Here is a 14,800-nt window from a genome sequence, read left to right as displayed (position 1 = left end):
GACCAATAAGCAACATCATGATAAATGGAGAAAAGATTGATGTTGTCAAGGATTTCATTTTACTTGGATCCACAATCAACACCCATGGAAGCTGCAGTCAAGAAATCAAACGATGCATTACATTGGGTAAATCTGCTGCCAAAGATCTCTTTAAAGTGTTAAAAAGCAAAGATGTCACCTTGAAGACTAAGGTGCGCCAGATCCAAGCCATGGTGTTTTCAGTCACCTCATATGCATGCGAAAGCTGGGCAATGAATACGGAAGATCGAAGAACTGATGCCTCTGAATTATGGTGTTAGCGAAGAATGTTGACTATACCATGGACTGCCAGAAGAACGAACAAATCTTGTCTTGGAAGAAGTATAACCAGAATGCTCATTAGAAGCAAAGATGGTGACACTTCCTCTCACAGACTTTGGACATGTTATCAGGAGGGACCAGTCCCTGAAGGACATCAGGCTTGGTAAAATGGAGGGTCAGTGAAAAAGCAGAAGACTCTCAGTGAGATGGATTGACACAGTGGCTGCAACAATGGGCTCAAGCATAAATACAGCTATGAGGATGGGGCAGGACAGGGCAGTATTTCGTTCTGTTGTACACAAGAGTCGCTATGAGTCGAAATCTATTTGACAGCACCTAACAACAACACGTCTTTACAAAATACCAGACATAAAAGTGCCCATAACTATAAAAATAAAAGAAAAGCAAGAAAGAAGGAAGCAAATATGGGGCAAGGCACCACAACACAACAGGGCAAATAGGTTCCCACCATCTGTCTCTGTCATGAATTGAATTATGTCCCCCAAAAATGTCTGTCAACTTGCCTAGGTCACGATTCCCAGTATTGTATAATTGTCTACCATTTTGTCATCTGATGTGATTTCCCTATGTGTTGTAAATTCTATCACTATGATGCAATGAGATGGATTAGTGGCAGTTATATTGATGAGGTCTGCAAGATTAGATAGTGTCTTAAGCCAATCTCTTTTGAGATATAAAAGAGAGAGGCAAGCAAACAGACGTGGTGACCTCATACCACCAAGAAAGCAGTGCCGGGAGCAGTGTGCGTCCTTTGGACCTGAGGTTCCTGCCCTGAGATGCTCCTAGACCAAGGGAAGACTGATGACAAGGACCTTCCTCCAGAGCTACAGAGACAGACAGCCTTCCCCTGGAGCCAGTGCCCTGAATTCAGACTTGTAGCCTACTGGACTATGAGAGAATAAATTTCTCTTTGTTAAAGCCATCTACTTGTGGTATTTCTGTTACAGCAGCACTAGATGACTAAGACAGTATCTCACAACTTTTGTGACAAGGACTCTAATATTTGTGCCTTTTAATAAAAAAAAGTTAAGCATGCATTAAAATACACAGAACAACAAGCTCTGAAGAACTTCTTCATCCACAGGAGAGTTTGTCACAGGCTGCAGCTGACCAAACACAGACCATTTACTGTAAAACCCAGTTTAACAAAGAGGTAGTGGGGAGGAGGATCAGGAGGCACGATCTAGGTAGATTATTCAAGGCTGCATGGAGGTGACAACCTAGACCCAGAGGCACTCAAGTACAAAATGACCAGTTTCTTAAAGTATTTGGTTTCATGCAACTTAAAAAAAAAAAAAAAAAAAAAAAGATGAATGTTTATTAAAAAAAAAACCTGTTGCCATTGAGTCGATTCTGATTCACAGCGATCCTATAGGACAGAGTAGAACTGCCACGTAGGGTTTCCAAAAAGCACCTGGTGGATTCCAACTGCCTACCTTTTGGTTAGCAGCCAAGCTCTTAACTGCTATCCCCTGGCATTTCCTGAAGGTTTACAGCTTGCTCAAATTTGTCAGAGTAAAAATACCTAAAAGAAAACACAGCTAGAAATAGCTGATTATAAGTTTTGTGTACAGTAAAAACTGGATGAAATGAATATACTGTTTAATTTTCCAGAAATGACAAGATTTTTTTTTCATTAGTACAGCTTATTTGGTGCTGTATTCATAGGCAAGTGGACGTGTGTGCCCCGACACACCAAAACCTCCAAATCATACTATACCTATGATAGTTGATGGTTAATGACATACATATAGAATTGACTGTAAGCATAATAAATCTCCAAGGCAATAGCTGACAATATGGTATCCAAAGGATCACTTCAACGGTCAGAAGATTGTACACCACACTACTCCAGGGAGCACCTGTTCACAATAGACTATGGTATTTTGGCCCTGGGAGTTGGGAGAGGTAGTGGATAGTGGACTGGCCTATCTACCACTAGACATTAGTTTACCATCCCATCGTTTATATTTTGTTCTTTTGCAATCTTAACCTCTGATTTCACAATGTAGTCTATAAACTTTTTTTTCTTTTTTAAGATGTGCACAATGTTTTAGAGGAAGAGAAGCAATTCAGCACTGGGAGACAAAATAGAATAAAGCAGAATAATCTGCTGTTCAAGAGTAGAATCATTTTTTCTAAACTTGACTCAAACATGGTAAGAGATAGACTGGGACATACTGTATCGGATGGTACAGTCACTGCCTCCCTCTTGATGGAGGAAGCAAACTTCAATTTTTATAACAAATATAAGGAAAGTGACCATATAATTTTTTGTCCAAATTGGGGCACTTGTGACAGTGAAAGAAGAAACCACTGGTAAATTAACTGGGACGAAAGACATAAACCACATTCTCTTTCGCAAATCTATGTGTCTGTTCACCCTACAGATAGATAGAAATATTTGAGATTTTCCTACCAAAGAGCTAAGAGCTAAAGATTTACTTATTTCTGATCCTGATGTCATCCTGTCCTCCAAGGGAAAGAATGATTCTATTTGATGCATCATTTAACTTGTTCCCCAGAAATCCATATATCAGTCAATCTTACATAGGAAATGGGGCCCAGGTTACTGGAAGGATATTTCCTAAACTGCTTTTAGTTCAAAACTTTCCTAATAATGGCCTGCATGTACTAAGAAGCTTTAAAAGCTTGACTAGCAGGAAACAGGAGTGGTGCTGAGACAGTCCCAGTTAACTCTGTAATGAGACTCCTGCTCAGGAAAGAGCACCATATCCCAATGAAACCACTTCTTCTGAACTTAGCTAAGTTATTTAAACTTTATGCATCTGTAAAATCAGAGGGCTCATCTAAAATGGTATGTGATACCCTATCCAAGGATAAAATCATTCCACCAGGAAAATCCAAAAACAATTAGGACTGAAATAAGCAAAGGCCTCCTGGAGGACACAGCTTCTAAACTCAAAGTACCCTGTGGTTTAGCAAAGGCCTGCAGTCTCTTGCACTGCATGGACTGCTTCAGATGTGGATAGAGAGCTGGGACCTGCTCTGTTTTCTTTTAAATATTCATCCAATCTTATCCTTAGGTAAGTTTTGTTAGCAGGTAAGTCTATTAGTTTCAAAATACAGTTCATATCTTAACATTCAACTGTTAGCTTCCATATGGCTTTCCTATCAGGGAATATTCCAATATTTTTCTGTCAGTACTGTTAAGTGTCCATTTCTAATACTCTGATGTCCCCATCAAACTTCCTTGGAGATTTCCATAATTTTCTGCATGTGGTGCTTGTTGGGCTCAAGCTTTTCCTTTGCTCTCAATCCTGACTTCATTTCCATCATCAGTACACAGGGCATGGTTTGGTGGTTGGCAGAATCCTGCCATGGATTTTTTATGTCCGCTACTTCCTTTTTGGTGACCAATATATTCTATACAACTCTACAGAGGTAGACCCCACTTAAGGATATGGCTGCAAGAGATTAAAAAGGGTTAGAGATGGGCTTCAAGGTTCTCTAAGAAAGGAATTTCAACTCATCTTCTTCCTTGTCTAATATAACTCACGCCCCTACAACTGGTTCTTGACTGACTGACTGACATTTTTATGGTCAGAAGACACCAAGCTTATTCTGACCCGGGAGTCTTACTGAGGTGCCATATGCTGCTCTGGGAGATGATAGTGTCATGCTGACCCAGATGAAGTGGACAGATTAGGTGTGGTTGGGACTTACCGCAAAATTAGGTGCATAGAGCGGTGATTCTCAAACTTCACTGTGCAGCAGAATCACATGGGGAGTTTGTTAAAAATGCAGACGCCTACGCTGAGATTCTGAGTCAGCTAAATCTAGGACAAGGCCTAGGTGTCTGCATTTTTAATAGGCAGTTCCCCGCCTCCACCCCAGATACTCAAATGTAGGCAGTCTTCCAGCTTGAGCTTTGAGAAACACATAAAGCAGTGACAAAGCGCTTAACTGTGGAGGAGAAAATCAAGCACACACCAACGCACCAGACCTAGGTGCACTCACCTTTGGATAGCAGCTTCTCAAAAAGAACTGAGTAAACATACACCTCTAGCCATACATGAGCATTCATTGCTAACAGCCACCCCCCACTCAAGTTTTTGCTCAGAGAATCCACATACCATCTATTCTAACGCATACTAAATAAAGGCAATGTTTCTGAAACCATGGTGGGTTTTTACAGTTATGCAATTATTTTATTTCCTTGGCCTGACAGCATACACTTCATTATACAAGAACCTGCAGCTGACAGAACCGACGCATAGGCTTCTCCCAATTGGAAGGACCCTTTTCATTAGCAGAGATGATTGAAATGTCATGTCTGAGTGCAATTCCTGCTCCCCACCCCCACCCCGCATCATAACCCCTAAAGTGAAAAGAATCAGAATCAACAGAACCCCATGAATTACTAAAGTCATCCCCCCACACTTGTCTAACTAGCAGCTGCAGTGGATGAAAAGCAAAGGGGCGAAGCAGCTGGCCGTCACTTAGCATTCGTGTGCGTGTGAGACTGAAGGGACAGTGGAAATCAAGCAGTAAGGGAGCAAGAATTCTGGATGAGTGGAAGGTGTAGATGATCTGTCTTGCCTCATGCCTGCCCCTTCAATACGTAAGACATCTCTGTCCCTATACATGGAGCCCAGTTTGGGACTTGCTACGGAAGTGGTTTTTGCCTACAATTGGAAATGTCTGAGACTTAATAAAGTCCACAGGAAGATGTGAGATAAAGGGCATCAGAAAAAGAGCAGCTTAGATAGAGACGCTTCAGGCTCAGTCAATTCCAGTTTAATGTTGTCGAAACTATCTTCATAATCATAACCACCTGACCCCTATTTTCCAAAAGTAAGAGCGCTCCAGCTCTGATGTCTGATATCTATCGCCACCACCAGGGTGTGACGTATGTGTGTGAGATTATAACCGGGATGGGATGGGGGTGTGGAGATAGGAGAGATCGGGGTCACAATGCTTTAAATATAGTGGATTACTCTTTTGGTCCCCAGGAATGGTCCACTAGCAGCAGTCCTAAAACATTCCCATCCCCTCTCCCTTGCCATTTTGTGCAAATGTCAAAAATAGAATCTCTGCCCAAAGAGAAGGGGGAATAGGAAGTTGCTGCTGGACCACCATCTTCTCTGGCCCCAACATGCCCTAACTCCTGAGCTTTCTATGAAATCACACAAAAATTAATTCACAGCAGTGCTGTGAATTATGCCATTGCCATTCGTCTATCAAAGCCAATCCAGCAGCTGGGTCCTGACGTGCTTTCCCCCGGGGCCAAGGAAGCAGCAGAAACGTCAAGTGAGCATGTGAAAATATGATGACGGGGTGCAGTGTAGTGTTTCCAGATGTCTTTACCTTCTTGTCTCCTCATGGTGGCAGCCCTCCCTCTCTTCCCCCAAGTCCCGCACACACCCCTCCCCCTGACCCCCAAGTCCAGGTGCTCCCATCTGCTGGGCTTCCATCACTCACTTCCCATAGACACTCTCATCGCTGTAGGCCACATAAAGAAAATAGTCTTCCTCGTGGTTGTCCTAGGGGAATAGAAAACACGACAGTTTAGAAAACACATTCACAGTCGTTAGCTCGGATCCTGAGCCTCACATAACCTTGTAATGTAGGCATGGAAGGTACCAATAGTCCCAATTTAAAAAAAGGAACAAAGAATAAGCATAAGTGGTTGACGTTAAACTTTGAGCTCTGAGTTCATAAACAAAAAACCTTCACAGAGAACCTAAATACACATAAGTACAGGAATAAGATGACAAGGGCAGAGTCCTTACTTTTCAGAAGCTCACCCAAGCAATTCCATTCCTGGGTATATACCCAAATTACTGAAAATCAAAAAACCCATTGCTGTCAAGTTGATTCCGACTCATAGCAACCCTACAGGACAGAGTAGAACTGCTCCATAGGGTTCGAAGGAGCGACTGCTGGATTCAAATTGCTGACCTCCTAGTAATTAGCCAAGCTCTTAACCACTGCGCCACCAGGGCTCCAAATAATTGAAAAGAGGTACTCAAATATATGTACACGCATGTTCATAATAGTACTATTCACAATAGCCAAAAAGTAGAAAAAGCCCAAATGTCCATCAATGGATGAATAGATAAACAAATTGTGGTATATACATACAATGAAGTATTATTCAGCTACAAAAAGAAATGAAGTACTGATACATGCTAAACATGGATGAACCTCAAAAATATTACGCTAAGGGAAAAAAGCCAGACACAAAACGTTACATAGTGTATGGTTTCATTTATATGAAATATCCTGTAGGTAAATCCATAGAGACAGGAAGCAGATTCTGCGCTTGCCAGAGGCTGGGGCGGGGAGCATCTGCTTAATGGGCACAGGTTTCTTTCTGGGATGATGAAAATATTTTGGAACAAGATAGAGGTTGTGGTTACATAACACTGTGAATGTACTAAATGCCACTCACTTCATCGTTCACTCTAAAAATAGTTACTTTTATGTTATGTCAATTTCACCTCAATAAAAAAAGGTAAAAGATTAAAAAACAAAATTTTTTTAAAAAGAAGTTCATTCTGGTAAGGAGAACATAGATAAAACGAAACATATAAAACGTATAGTACTAAAGAACATATAACCTGCTGTCGTCGCGTTGATTCCGACACAGAGACCCTACAGGACAGAGTAGAACTGCCCCTTGGATTTCCAAGGAGCAGCTGGTGGATTCAAACTGCCGACCTGCTGGTTAGCAGTCACAGCTCTTAACCACTGCACCACCAGGGCTCCCAGGGAATACACACTCGTATTGAATATATACTATAGAATAAAACATTAGCGGTTGTTAGAAATGTATATAGTAAACCTGTGAAAGCCAGACTCTGTGTAAGGCAGAAACCGTTGGAGAAGGAAAACATAAATATTTGCCACTAAAACGAGTGAGAAGTGGTGAGACTGCACCCTGTCAATGGAGGAAAATTTTCGAGACCCAGAAAAACAAGGCAGTCCGGTCGATTTCTGGTTCCCACAGGTTTAGCTGTTTACTAATAGGCACTAGGAGAAGACAATATCTTAGGTAAATCCTTTAAAAAATAATACAATTATAATCTCAGGTTATACTTACAGCGTAATGAAGTCCCTTATTACAGTCTTATCATATTAGATTCTGATAGTTCACCAATAAAATAAAATAAAATCAACCAAATTATTTCCTCCAACTGAGTTTATCTGCTAAGACAAATTAATTAATTCTACAATTGGGTTCACCAGTGCCCAGACATGGAGACTCTGCTTCATCAACTTAGTTCCATTCTTAGAAGAAAAGCTTCCCTAATTCGAGTCTATGTGGATGTTTTAAGCCAACACTTGAGCATTTACAGAGGGAGCTAGCTTTTAAGGCAAACTATCAGTTTGAAGAGTCAGCTTCAGAGAGAGAAGGGGCTAGCTTTCTGTTTTCTCAGTCTACTGCTAACCAGGAATCAAATAATGAACTGGAACCTAAACGCACAGCTCATTTACAAGTTATACGTTACCCATAAGAATGACCGGAACAGCACTGGGAAAACTATCCGAATTGTTTGCAATCAGGAACCACCTCCTGCTATTTCAGTAAAGACAACCCAACACCGAAACACCACAGTAAGGCAGGACTGAGAAGGGAATTCAAAAGGATTGGGTCTAGTAGGGTGCTCACCCCTGAAGGGCAAGTGGTATCCAATCTTCCGGAGCCTTACACTGCCATGTGTAAGAGGAGCCTGATAAATAACACCTCCTGCCCCACTTCCCAGGTGTGTTATCAGCACACCCTGAAACAAAAGCTAGAGAAAGACAGACTCTGACATACTGTTGTGACTGTCACCATTACCTCATACAGCTGGCCCATGGTAGCACTAGTGGGAGGGATAGTATTGTTGACAAAGAAGAATAAGGCGTCCTCAGGTCGCAGGTGGATCCTCTTCCGGATTAAGAAATAGAACTGGCCAACTGGATGAAGGAAGGAAGAAGGTTTTAGAAGAAGTAACGCAAGAAATTCTGGTGGTGCAGTGGTTGAAAGCTCAGCTGCTAACCAAAAGGTAGGCAGTTTGAATCCACCAGCCACTCCTTGGAAGCCCTACGGGGCAGTTCTACTCTGTCCTATAAGGTCACTATGAGTCGGAATCGAACGACGGCAACTCATTTGTTTGTTTAATGCAAGAAAGGAAGAAGACAAGGGATTAGAAGAAGGGTAAATCCCAGGGAAAAAAATCTATTGTACAGATTCCCTTTGAAGTAACCTGTAACCTGTTACCGTCGAGTGGATTCTGACTCATAACGACCCTACAGGCCAGAGCAGAACTGCCCCATAGGGTTTCCAAGGCTGTAATCTTTAAAGGAGCAGACTACATCTTTCTCCGGCAGAGCAGCTGGTGGGTTTGAACTGCTGACCTTTCAGTTAGCAGCCAAGTGCTTTAAACACTGTGCCACCAGGGCTCCATCTTTGGAGTAAGTACCAGCTTTCTATACCATCTGGGCATAGCTCAATACTTTCCTAGTACTTTAGAAATAAGTGAAACTCAAAGATATGAGTCTACTTCTCAATCCTTTTCACCCTTACTCTATTTCAGACCTAATGTTACTATATCCACTCAAAGCCTGAGAACTACCTAGAAGGAATACCAGGTATATCCGAGAAAACATTCCCACTAGTGTTTAACTCTGACTTCAAATACACTTCCACCCACACCTCCACCCTTAGACAATCGATAATGATGAAGACAGTTCTCCTAGGCCCCAGTAATATCAGCATGGTAAAACCAGTGCCGGGTAATGAACAGAGTGCAGTGCAGTACCTTTTTCTGAGAAGACTGAAAAATTCTAGAAGGCTGATGTTCAAATGTATTAACTCTGTAGCCAACATACCTACAGAGTCTTTCCACACTCTTCTGAATGCCATGGATATTCCAGTAGGGATCAAGGTCCAAGGTAAAGACTGAACGTATTTTTTATGATTCCCAACAGAATCGACAAAATGTATTACGAAGAACTCTAGACTGAGAAGACAGGTATGCAGCTGAGAATCTCTAAAAAGTGATCAGTCCAAGAAACTAGACTGGTTTTCCTTTGGAAATACACTGACTTCATTCTAACCGAGATTTATTTTAAAAATGGTTTAAAAAAATGGACATCTGACCTTTCGATAGTTTGCATTTTGCTGCATGTAAGTCAAATCAGATAATGCAATGGGAAACGTTAAGGGAACTGGTGACGAGAGAAGAAGCACCGTGTCGTTCATTGTTGACATCGGCTCTCTGGAGGCTCCCACTCACTTTCTCCAGCTCTGTGCTTCCTTTCCATCTCACGCTCTCAGCCATGTAATAGAGACTGAGAGTGCTTCGCCATGGGAGGGAGGGTCAGGGGAGGGGAAAAGCATTACCGGTGAGGTCAGAGGGCACCAGGTACTTCCTCTTGTCCAGGTCAGGTACCCTGGCTTTTGGGGCCTTCTCCACGATCACCTGGGAGGAGACAAGGAGAAAGGGAGTGAAAACTTTCCAAACTAGTATTTGTCCTTCTACAACCTGCAGCTGCCCTACTGGAAGACTTTTCCATTTCTCATTCCTCCCTACTCCTTACAAAATACAGGGAGAAATGGGTTTCCATAGTGAGGCTAGTTTCATTACTGGAGGAAGAGATAATGGAGAAGACATCATGAAAATGAAGAAAATCTTGATTTTAAGTAATTACACGTTAGCTGGAAGGTATACTATAGGACATATACCTTCAGGTATTTGAGTAGAGCATCAAGACTGTCTGGGTTTTCTAAGATGGTCCTGGTCACCTATTAGTTTCATTTTTTTTTTTCCTTATAGATGCTATTTCTTAAAAGTACAGATAATGTGGTTTGAATCATATAACTTGTCAAAATTTTTAAGAATGACTGCCAAGAAGGTACTTTCAAGCAACTTTATTCAGCAAAAAAATAATTAAAACAGTTCTTATAGTATAATGACATTTTGTAATGTAATGTCAGTACAATAATCCATATACCAATATTGATTATCTGTTAGGATTTTAAGGGATTTTCAATAGCTACACTATATACTTGTATAACGGTTCACATTTTATAAGGATCACAAGTCTGTCAAAAAAAAAAAAGAAGACATTTAAGAATTAAAAAGACTTATTCATGTAAATTTATAAATAGGAAAATATCTATTGTAAAATCATGGATGGGCTTTAGATTTTTAGTTCAGAAAAAATGATCATTCTAGTTGGAAGATATGGGAAGTGTAGGAAAGTTAAAGGGAAGAAGCAGGAACACTGAACAAGTACCTCTACTTGCTGTGTGATCTTCACCAGGTCACTTAACCTCTCTGGGTGTCAGTATTTTAATGAGTAAAAGGAAGATGATAACTCTCCAACACAGTTTGTAAAAAGTCATAGCATTATTTCAATGTAAACTTGAGTAAACCATAAAACTTTACGTGAAATTGCTTTGTAAATTATAAAGAACTAAATAAACATAAGGATAGGGTTTGACACTTTTAAAATAAAGGGGACAGATTAAAATCGTGAAAAAACGTTTCATGTTACGGAAAAAAAAGAATGGAGCCCTGGGGGCATAGTGGTTAAAGTGTGCGGCTGCTAACCAAAAGGTGGGCAGTTCTAACCCACCAGCCTCTGTGGGAGAAAGATGTGGCAGTCTGCTTTGGTAAAGACTTGCGGCCTTAGAAATCCTGTGGGACAATTCTACTCTGTCCTACAGGGCACCGTAAGTCGGAATCAACTCGTTGGCAGTGGGTTTGGGGTTGGTTTAGGAAAAAACCCTGCACCAGAAATACCAAAAGGCCATGATCACACTTTACATTTAAAAATAAAAACTAAATTAAAAAGAAAAAACAGGAAGAGCTTTGGGGAGAGATCAGTGAAGGCCCAGCAGTGAGGGTATACAGAAGGCAGCAGAGTTAATAAAATCTAAAGGAAAGAAGAGCTAGGAGCCCTGGTGGCATAGTGGTTAAGAGCTTGGCTGCTAACCAAAAGGTCAGCAGTTTGAATCCACCAGGTGCTCCTTGGAAACCCTATGGGGCAGTTCTACCCTGTCCTATAGGGTTGCTATGAGTCGGAATTGACTCAATGGCAATGGGTTTGGGTTTTTTTTTTGGTATAGGGATTTGGAGGACAGGAGGGGGAGATGGGTAATCATTAAGGCCTTGGTTTACCACAAAGAGTTTTAGGTGTCCAGGAATCCCACCTCTAGTTCTCACAGTGGGCTCTTGGGCTACATGCTTTGCCTCTTTGAATCTCAGTTTCCTCATCTGTGAAATGTGGCTAATATTCTACAGGGCTATTTATGAATTTAAAAAAAAAAAAAGACATTCTGTTCCTAGCAGTTTCCTGCTATGTTGCAGGTTCTCAATACACTGTAACTATTAACATAATTTTAAGATCCCATTAACCCTTCCCTCCCAAGGCACAAGCACATTTATTCTTTTAAATAGAAGGAAGCCCGGTGGCACAGTGCTAACTGAAAGGTTGGTGGTTTGAATCCACCAGCCCGCCATGGGACAAAGATGTGGCAATCTGCTTCCGCAAAAATTACAGCCTTGGAAACCCTAGGGGGCAGGTGTACGCTGTCCTACAGGGTTGCTATGAGTCAGAATCGACTCGACGGCAGTAGGTTTGGGGTTTTTTTGGTATTAAGGTTATACTGCTTGGAGCTAAACTCAGGTTTTCTGAGCAATCAGGGTACAAGATTGCTTCAATAACACCAATGGCCCTGCTGGAGAGGGTACAGAAATCATTGACTCTGTCCCTCTTTTCCATAAATGAGGACATTTAGCACAGTGAGATTAAGGGCTCTGCCCAAGGGCACAGGGAAATCCCTGTGAAGCCAGAAGCAGAAACAGAATCGCAGAACTAAGACCCCGGAGCTCTTCTCCCTGCATAACCGCTGAGGAGGGGGGCACAGGCAGAGAAGCTAGTGAGCAGTTCAGAGGCTTGTTACTGGTTAAAACCTAACTGTAGGAACCATGAGCTCTGAGTAATGGCTTACAAATTATAGAAATAAAACAATCAACACCAAATTACGTGCAGGAAAAGAATAGAGGGAATTAGCTGAAATATTCATGTAAGTAATTGAAATGGCGAGCACCTAGTTTGAGGGAAATAAATGGGAATTTTAACTAGATTTAGGAAGAGGTAAATTTCAGTTTGTCCTTGATGTGACCCTACCGGCCCAGTGCCTTGTACTTTGCAAGCCCTGAATAAATGGTAGTCATTTTGCTCACTGAGTTCCTTTTCTGGCCCCACACTACCTGCCCTGTGAACTGCTGAGGGCAGCAATAGTTTCTTTATCTGTTTCCAATACCTAACAGTGAGAGGCAAACAATGTGCACTTAATTAGTTCTGGTAATAGAGCTGCATCAGAAATCGAGAAGCAATGGGGCATGGAGGTTAAGCGAGCTCTGCCTGGAACCCCAGCTTGGCGACAGACCAGCAATATAAAGGTACTTCATGGGTCTGTGCTTCAGAGTCTTCATCTACAAAACAGGAATTACAATACTGTGAGGCTTACCTGGATCACTGTACAGAGAACACTTACGGTAGCGCCGGGTACAGAGTAAGGTATCAGTAAACATTAGCTCTCACTTTTAAATATTATGACTAAAGAGTGGGATTGGTGCCACCAGAACTCGGGGAAGATGTTAAAACAGGCATCCAAGGTCCAGAGACCTGGAACATAAACTACGAAGAAGTCTTTATAGGATAATAAGGCCATCTCCCCTTTCTAGCCAAAAACCCTTTTGTGTGTAATTCCCGGGGAAAAAGACGGCCCTGATGTCTCCTCTTTCTAGGAAAGGACCGCCAGGGGTCTGTCTGTACTGCTGGGCGAAGGCCCAAGGTGCCTCAGGAAGCCGTTTAGAGGAGGCCCAGGAACACCTGCAGGTCAAGAAAGGACATCAGGTGATTGCAATTCCTTTACCTGTTACATTATCCGAATGCCCCTGTCTGACGATAAAGACCACAACCTTAAGGTCACGGCTCCTCCATCTCTAAAACCCCCAAACTGCTGTTCCCCGGACCACAGGCTTCTTCTGTCCTCCATTCGGGCTGCGCAGCCGACGTTAGCGAGAAACCAGGCAAGTGGGCGGGGGAGGGGAGGGGAAGAACGGGAAAAACGCCCGGATGCTGAAAGATGCCTTCATATTTCATCTTTTCCTCCTGCACTAGTTTTAACTAATAAATCAGGGGCTAAAGAAGAGAGAAAGAGGCCTCGGTCTGTCTTATGTCCAGGTACGATCTGATCAGATTCAGCACCCAGGAAAGCTGGCCGTCGCTACCCTTGCTCCCTGGAGCCAAGAATGATGAGGCAAGCGGGCTGCTGGGCCCAGAACGTGACCTTGTTTTCCGGGCCAGGCCTGTCTTCTGGTGCCCCCACCCCCGCCCCATCCTAATAGAATACAAGAAGGACTCTACTGCCGTCCCATCTTCTCCCTCCCAAGCCCAATGACACCAGGTCAGAGTGAACTTGATTAAAGGAGAGCCATCTGCAGCAGAAACCGATCGGAGCAAACCCCAGGGCATCAGTTGCTCCTAATTTCCGTGCGTTCGTAAACGCAGCCAGCCTAGGGCCCCCACCGAATCTCGCGCAAAAAGGCCACATCTTCTGAATACTGCTGAGTCACTCGAGACCCTGGCTCTGCTCTGAAGATGCGCTCAGCTTTAAAGGTGGAACGGGCCCCGGGGACACGGGTTTGAAAAGGTCCGCAGTCTGAACGTCCACTAGCTCCCGCGGCTAGCGAAGGACGGCCGGAGTTCAGGGATTTTTAGGGAGCTCCCTTCTCCGGAGACCTTTCTGTTCCTTAGGGCAGCCATCACGACTCCCCAACTCCCGGCTCTCCAGCCCCCCATTCCCCCCTACCCGTTCCCATTACACTTACAGGGACCCTGTCCGGATATTTCTTCCGGATCTTTTCTCCTTCCTTTTTCCGATATTCAAAGGGGTGGTCCTCTTTATACTGGAACTTCATGATGGACCGCAGGGTTTCTAAAATCCCCAGACGGGGCCTGCCTTCCTCGCTGGCGACTGCGTCTCTCGCGTGTTGCTTCTCCCCGGCAGACTGCAGCGCGTATCAGAATCGGAAACGCCAACTCCTGCCACCACACGACCTGGCAGAGCGTTCAGAAGGGCTCTCTGGTCACCTTGCCTGGCAGTAGGGGATGGTCAGGGAGAGGAATCCAGACGGCTTTCCCCTGGAGCTGGGAACACAAACCCCGCCCTTTGTCCCGCCCCCAGCGTTCTCAACAGCGCGGGATGGGGGTGGACAAATACATTGTCTGTTTCCGAGTATCTTCCTTCTGTCTAAACCTTTCCCAGCAGATCCCACTGCGAACATGACATAGTTTGCTTGCTATTTTAACGTCAATGTAATATTAACAATCGTTTTAAAACGAACAAAACGAAAAAAACTGTTCTGAAAACGTCTTCTTCCCTCTCTGCTGTTTCTTGGTTGGGCCCAAAATAAATACAAAGAACTAGAATCCAGCCTTTTCCAGC

At 43.1% G+C, this 14,800-nt stretch overlaps 1 protein-coding gene across 1 annotated transcript; it reads right to left on the bottom strand.

Moving 5' to 3' along the window:
* Positions 1 to 3,296: 3,296 nt before the first annotated feature.
* GABARAPL1 (GABA type A receptor associated protein like 1) lies at positions 3,297 to 14,529 on the bottom strand. Its single transcript, XM_004386265.2, has 4 exons — positions 14,184 to 14,529; positions 9,680 to 9,758; positions 8,132 to 8,250; positions 3,297 to 5,828 (listed from the first exon to the last, which is right to left on the bottom strand). Exons 1-4 carry the CDS (start codon positions 14,271 to 14,273, stop codon positions 5,763 to 5,765), a joined length of 354 nt encoding a protein of 117 aa, XP_004386322.1. The 5' UTR covers positions 14,274 to 14,529; the 3' UTR covers positions 3,297 to 5,762.
* Positions 14,530 to 14,800: the final 271 nt, after the last annotated feature.

Source organism: Trichechus manatus, unplaced genomic scaffold (assembly GCF_000243295.1).
Source record: "Trichechus manatus latirostris isolate Lorelei unplaced genomic scaffold, TriManLat1.0 scaffold00160, whole genome shotgun sequence".
NCBI classification, from domain to species: domain Eukaryota; kingdom Metazoa; phylum Chordata; class Mammalia; order Sirenia; family Trichechidae; genus Trichechus; species Trichechus manatus.
The sequence above is the reverse complement of the archived record's forward strand: the minus strand, read 5'-3'. Positions and strand labels throughout refer to the sequence as shown.